At 38.9% G+C, this 7,501-nt stretch overlaps 1 protein-coding gene across 5 annotated transcripts in view; it reads left to right on the forward strand.

Moving 5' to 3' along the window:
- The window catches only part of si:ch211-51h4.2 (uncharacterized), a 93,093-nt gene that overhangs the window by 58,896 nt on the left and 26,696 nt on the right, over nucleotides 1-7,501 (forward strand). For all 5 annotated transcript variants that reach the window (XM_013270751.3, XM_019351686.2, XM_005451126.4 and 2 more), the window contains one exon: nucleotides 4,129-4,278. In XM_013270751.3, the coding sequence (XP_013126205.1) occupies nucleotides 4,129-4,278 (150 nt within the window). The remainder of the gene's footprint in view (nucleotides 1-4,128; nucleotides 4,279-7,501) is intronic.

Raw genomic sequence — 7,501 nt, forward strand, 5'->3', positions numbered from 1 at the left:
GAGCTTATTTTACCTCAGAAGTCAACTCTGCTGTATCCTTCGGGTCCTCAGAGGAAGAGATTAATATTATCAGTGTGTACACTAAGCTCGTTTCCCTCTTCACTTTTGTTTTAAAAGGACAGAGAACATTAATCGCTCTGTGGCCCATTAAGTTCTGCTGAAAAATCCAACACACCTGTTTAAATATTTTGTGAATTCCCAGCTCTGCAGTGCGCTGCTACTTGTTCTGAATATTAAGAAATAAGATCTTTATTGCACACAAATACATCTCATTGCTGTGTGCTTATGGAATTTCATGCTATTCAGTTTCTCTCGGAGTCTTATTCTCTTAAGGGTGATTTTTATGAATGACTTTAACGCCCTTTTGGAGCATGGAACCTGAGAAGTGTAATGTAGTTTTCTTTTCGGATGACTCCTCTGCCGCAGTAGAAAAGTACATATTACTAATGCATTAAATTGATGCCCTTTTGCTTCTCATACATGTTTTTATTTTTGCTTTTTTTGATTTCTACTCGTGTGTAAAACATCTGTTATTTCTCCTTAATCCCCCCAGAAGCTCTTCTAACTTTTAACCTTACCATTCATTCTTCCTCCAATCACAGTGTTGCTGATGATGGTTTCCAGTATTGATATATTTCCCTCAGTCAGTGACCACAAGAGTGCTGAGTCATCTTGGATGATTGAATCCAGCTTGGCTAATCTAATTCTCTTGTGGCTTCGAAGAACTGAACCGTGCAGATTAGCGTAACTAGCTCATCTTGGGTCACACAATTGATCTTGGATTTTTTTTAAGCAACACGCAGTCCCCAGCACATGATGACAGTCCCCATTTCTGCAGATATTATAGCTTTATTTCTGTGCACTGAGAGAAACTGGTGATGTGAAATCCATTTTTATGTAGAGACTCCGATATAAACTATTTTAATTAAGCATTACTGAACCAGTAGATTCTTTAAAGGGATCAAATATTAATGTTTAATGTGGTTAAATCAGGAATGCCAGTATATTGATCCATATATTAATTTGAGTGATTGTTACTGTTGTCCACAGCAGCTTTATACTGCATAAAAAGTTTCTCTTACTTGATCCCCGCAGCATTTTGAAGGCAGCATGACTCACGTCCATAAATCTGCAGCATTGCCTCGCCAGAGGGTAGTGCTATTTTGCACAGCAATCCACCGTGCTTACATTGATTAAATCGTATGCAGTGGCACACGGTAGCTGCAAAAAACATGATATACTTCTGCACACATCAGACAATGCAGTTTTAGTTTTACGCCAGATGTAACAGGATTCAAACCGCATACACAAAGGCTCAAATGTGAAACGAGCCTTTGTTCTTTTTGGCCAGTGGTGGTTTTCACCTTGGAAATCTCCCGTGGGTGCCATTTTTGCCTGGTCTTTTTCTGATTGTTGAATCATGAACTCTGTTCTTAACAAAGGCAAGTGAGGCCTTCAGTTCTTCCAGTGATGTTCTTTTGTGACCTCCTGGATGAGTCATTGGTGTGCTCTTAGAGCTGGCCTCTCCTGGGATGGTTCACCACTGTTCCAAGTTTCTCTATTTGTGGATAATGACTCTCACTGTGGTTTGATGGAGTCACAAAGCCTTAGATTTGGCTTTTCCAGACTGATAGATGTCAGTGGCTTTAATATGTTGCTTGTTCAGATCTTATAGCCAACTTTAGTTTGTCTGACAGATTTTAAGTGATTTGTTGACTCAACAGGTTTGACAGTTCTCGCTCCGGTTCTGTCTAATGAAATTGAACTAAGTGTTTCGAAAATTGTGGTGAATCGCAGTTATTTCAATCAGAAATCAACAAGGGATTTCTATATCTTTAATACTTTAACAACCAGGTTTGTCTTCCACCTCACTGCCGTGGTGGCCAGATTAAGCCTTAATACAACATAAGTAGTTATAATACTACAACTCCCTTTTCCAATTATCATGAAGCAGGGAAATTGGCTATAGAGACCAAACGTTTTGTAGCGGGCTATAAGCATACTGGGAAATTTAACATGGGAGTTCCTGGAGTCTGACTTGCTTTTGGAGCAAGCATGAATTGGCAATTTCAGTTTTTCAGACTTTTTTTAGTTTGTTTGTTGTCATCTTGTTTAAAACATGAGCAAAAGAAGAATTATTTATAATTATAACAATTAAAGAATCAATCTCAGCACATTGTTGTCAAATAAATTGCTCCATTAATATTTATAATAACTAAAAAAATGACTGGGGGGAAGAAGCCAGTTAAAATAAAACAAACTGCTAAATTTATACACGAGAACTTGTGTTTCTTTTCAGAATAAGCTATGCTTTAGAAACTCTGTACCAACCTATCGAGCAGCAGGACTTTCAGCAGGGGGCACGGCTCCAAGGATGTGCAGCACAGAACCCAGCAGACAAGCTGCACAGAGAGATCCTATACACATAATGCACAAGGAAATAGATGCCCTTGTCAAGTATAGCAATGGGAAACTAGCACAACAGCAGCCTGTGGTGTTGGAGAGAGTAAATTATCAACACACCCAGTAACGGTGTTGTCTAGCAGTTGGATGAAAATAGTATAACTAGCTGTTATGTGTGTAGAATAATATCGTGAGAGGCTTTGTCAGTTTTTAAAGATCACCTCATTTTCTTGATGTATTGCTCTGCCAACTAAAATGAGGCTTCGCCACTGCTTAATATGTATCAATAATTAAAATTATATCAGTCTTTGTGATAAATTTGTAATTAATTCATTCATTCATGCTGTCTACTACTTTTAAAGTCTACAGAGGATACAAAGTCTCTGTTTCCAAATCAGACTCGGGGTTGGTTTCATTTTCCAAAGGATAGAAATTAAACTACGGTTAGAAGTACGACTGCTATCGTTGTCAGGGAATGCAGACTTTTGGCCGCTCGCGCAGTTACAGTAAGGAGATTTCCAAGCTCCAAGGCTGCTGTTCTCTACTAATGGAACTGCCAGTCACAATACGTATTGTGGATATATCTATTAATATATCAGTTATCAAAAGAGTTTTCTGAAGTGTTAAATATTATAATATAGCAATTTTATGTTTCCAATAATTAGCCTAGTAGAAAAAAATTCTCTTATTATTATTTACATTATTCTATTGTTTTCAGGTAGGGGGATGACAGTCAGGTGTGGGTGTGTGCCCTGGTTTATGTAAAGATCAGGGATCAGCCCAGTGTCTGAGCTTCACGACATTGTTTTAGGAAGTGAATCATGAACAAAGGTCTCCATGGACCTCAAAAAAGGCTTATTGATGTTCAGCAGCAGTCAAACAGACAGACTACAAATGAAGGAAATGAAGAACATTGCTTCACCCCCTGGAGTGTCCAGTCTTCACTCACAGAGCACCGTGTCTAATAGTGTGGAAGGTCACATGGGAACCCAGGAGAACTTCTAAGCAGCTTCTCACATTGTGTACATGTTCATGAATGAGAATGGAAGTTTACTAAAGCTAAAGGCCGAATCAGCTGTTTGAACATGGAGGACTTTCATTGTAGCATAACCTTATCCCATCTGTAAAACGCGGTGGCTGTATTATGACGGTTTGAGCCGGTTATAATTCATCTGCACCAGGGCGGGTCATCATCGGTAATCATCGACAGAATATTACCGCAAATTTATAAAGAATGAAGCAACATCTGTTCATGAACTGAACATTAAGAGAAAGTGGGTGATGCTGAATTTAAAAAAAAAAAAAAAAGCATCAGCATACAAGTTGTTTTACCAAAAATGATCAAAGAAGCAAAATGATGTTTTGGAAAGCCCAAGTCAAAGTCCTGACCTCCTTCCAGCAGCCTGAAACAAGCAATTCATGTGATGAAACGAACAAACATCCCAGAGCTGAATGTGTTCTGATCATTCAAATGTACAAGTCCTCCAAGCTGGTGTGTAGGACTGTTCAACAGTTTTCCTACATTTTTAAAGTTCACATACATGTGCTACTTGCACAGTAATAGTGGTTTATTTGCCGAGTAGTATTTCTAAGTTTTTTCATATTTATGCTTTTAGGATTTGTGTGTAATTGTAATATTTAATTCAAATTTAAAGGAGTCACAGACCATCAAGCACTAATGTACATACCCTTTATTAATATGACAGGTTCTTTTGTGTGTGTTAGGTGCTGGGCAGTGCTGGAAATTGTCCCGCAGACATCATTCCCAGAGAGGAGGATGACACCTGAAACAGCAACCAGGCCTGACTACAGCAGCCCCTCTGGTCCTCCATCCTCAGTCTCCTCACAGAAATACTCGAACATCTCACTAGAAGAGTGAGTCTGTACTTAAAGTGCTTACCTCTCCTGTTCTGTCTTTCATCACAAGAAACCAACCACTGCAATCTTTAGCCACAAGTCTGACACTTATGGTTGTATCCTTTGAATAAGTATGTGCTAATATGTAAAGCAGGGTTTCAAATCCGTCCTAAGCAGCTGTTTGGAAGTTTCTTTATCAAGAAAAAACTCACTGTTATTTGCATGTTCATGTGTAAACCTGTTGCTCGAGTTTTGCAAAATTCGTCTGCTCACTGCAGAACCACTAGATCGCTTGTTTCAAAAACAGGCCGATTGTTTAGTATTCACTTTAGAAACAGCAGGTGTTGGACACTCAGTCGAGGTTCAGTTTGCTGGAGTGTTGTTTCTTTAGTGGGTGTCGTTCTCGCTGTCATGAAATCTCTTTTTTGTCTGTTGGATACTGGAATGAAACAAAGAGACAAATTTTCTATAAAAATCCAAAGGAAGTGATGTCCATGCTTGTGCCTTGCCTCAGTGCATCTTTAATTTCCATCTTGCTAATAATAAATAGAAAAAGGGCTCTCATCAGGATGCAAGGAACGCTCAGATTTCCCACTCATGTTGGCTTGAATATTGATGGTTGATTCATAGACCTTGAGAAACAATAGCTGAGAAAGAGTTAAGAGTAGTTAAAATAGATATGAACAGGGGTTAAAGTGGGCCATGGGATGGTTTTGTTCTCACCTTCACTTAATAAGCAGTTATAACGATGTGTGATAACTGTGCTGTCAGAAAGACAGGATAGCAGAAGAAGATGAGAGATTACGTTCAAAGGTAGCAAGTGACATCCGATCAGCTGGTAATTTAAAGCTTACCTATGTAACGTCCGAATTTATGTTGGATTTTTTTTAGAGTGTGGATCTGGACAGGTGTTGCTGAAGTTAATTCAAACTGAGAAGTGATTTTGAAGGTTATACTTACAGCAGGTGCAGGCTTAACTGGGTAGTTTGCAGTGCTGTGGTACAGCTCATAGTGATGAACTGCACTCCAGCCACAGTTCAAATGCTTGTTAATGAGCTAATAACATGGCAGAAACCTAATGCATTTAGAATACCAGCAGAAGACCACACTTGGTGGCACTCTATCAGCTGAGAACGGGAAACCGAGGTTGCAGTTCACACACGCTCACCATAATTGGACAACAGAAGGTTGGAAAAATGGTGTCTGGTCTGATGAGTCTTGATTTTGCTTCAGCATTCAGATGGAGGGGCCAGAATTTGGTGTAAACAACATGAAATCATGGATCCATCCTGGCTTGTATCAACAGCTCAGGCTGGTGGTGGTGGTGGATATTTCCTATGTAATGCTAATACTAACCGAGCAACGTGTAAACACAACAGTCAGATTATTGTTGCTTATCATGTCCATCCCTTTGTGACCACAGTGTTTTTCACCAGCAAAGATGAAGGTGAAGTGGAACTTTGAAGGAAAGACACTTTTAACGGAACATCTGTCTGTATAATTGTAGAATATTGGTGGCTAAAGCAACATAGAGTAGCAAACCTCAAAACCAGCACTGGTCAGGTGGTCATAGTCTTCACATAAGGAAGGCAAATGTACCGGAGCTCACAATAATGATTATTCGAGTCAGTTAACCTTGAGGCATTGCTACTCTGAAGTTCTGGTCCCCACCTCCCAAATCCCACTCTAATCCCGGCATATGAAGCACTGAGAGACAGACTCAGTGGAGAGTATGTAAATCTGGATATTGAAGGGCATAAATGCCACACCTTGAAAGGAGAGAACCAGGGGATAGCAGATATTCCAGATTAAATGTCCTGGGTTATCTGTAGTAGAATAACAGTGTCAAATAGCAGTCATATCAGGTCAGCCTTTAAATAATTTGGCAGGTATGAAGCTCTTTTTATGCCATTACATTATCCACACCCATTCTGAGATCATCAAAAAATGGCACCAGATTTCCATTTCTGATACTAAGTTGGCTTTTTGTCATCAGCATTGTACAGTATGCCATTTCGTTGATGGCCAAGTTTGACAGTGATGATACATCAGCAGAGAATTGTGTGAATATGTGCAATTAGCAGCTCTTGTACTGAATATGTAATTATTTCAAAGCATCTTTGAATTGTAATCGCTCCCTGGCTCAGGCTTTCCCTTTCCATTAAATCCTCTTTCATTACACTGATTTGCAGAACAACCATTTTTCATTCTGATTGCTTGGCATGAATTTTTATTTCTGTGTTATTCTTTTCCCCCCTACCCATCACTGCTCATTGTTCATCTCTTTAAAAAAGAAAGGAAAGAAAAGGAAAAAAAACAGAGCTCCTGTGACCCACATGGCTGAGACAACCTCAGTGACAGGTACCTGCACTTCTGCCTTTGCAGAGCTTTTCTATGCCAACAGTGCCCCCTAGTGGGGTTTTATAAATCATCTATTAAGATCACATGGTTGTTTATACTGTTCCAAATCCCAGTCCTCTAACCTTGTTCCCCTCATCTGTTGAGTCTTTCAGAGCAGCTTTGTGCTTTTAAAGCCATGGTGGAATGAAGGATGTAATATAAACGGTAAAAGTAAGGACAGAGGATTTTGTAGCCTTGTCGCTAGTCTCATGTGTCACTGGGATCAGAAACAGCTGTTTGCTTTTAGACTGTTGCAATTAGACAAAAAACGATTTGGGAGACTTGGAAAGTCAAAGTAAAGGTGATTGGAGAGCATTTCTCCATCTGGGAAATGTTGGAAGTCTCACCTGAGGTGCTGGACGGTTGATAAGTCTGCTTTTATCAGGTCCTTGGGCTCGCTCATCAAAGCATGTGCATGCTGGAAGTTTCCATGCATATATATGTATATATGTATATATATATATATATATATATATATATATATATATATATATATATATATATATATATATATATATATATATATATATATACAGTTAAGCCCATAATTATTCATACCCCTGGCAAATTTTGACTTAAAGTTACTTTTATTCAACTAGCAAGTTATTTTTTGACTGGAAATGACACAGGCGTCTCACAAAAGATAATAAGATGATGTACAAGACGCATCATTGTGGAAAAAAATATTTCTCAGCTTTTATTTACATTTGAGCAAAAAGTGTCATGTCCAGAATTATTCATACCCTTTACAAACTGTCACAGTCTCTGGGAAAATCCAAAGTTCCAGACCATTCCAAATAGTCAAAGCTGTTCTAAAGCATCCTAATTACCCTGATTAATT

This window comes from Oreochromis niloticus, linkage group LG23 (genome assembly GCF_001858045.2).
Source record: "Oreochromis niloticus isolate F11D_XX linkage group LG23, O_niloticus_UMD_NMBU, whole genome shotgun sequence".
Taxonomy (NCBI): Eukaryota; Metazoa; Chordata; class Actinopteri; order Cichliformes; family Cichlidae; genus Oreochromis; species Oreochromis niloticus.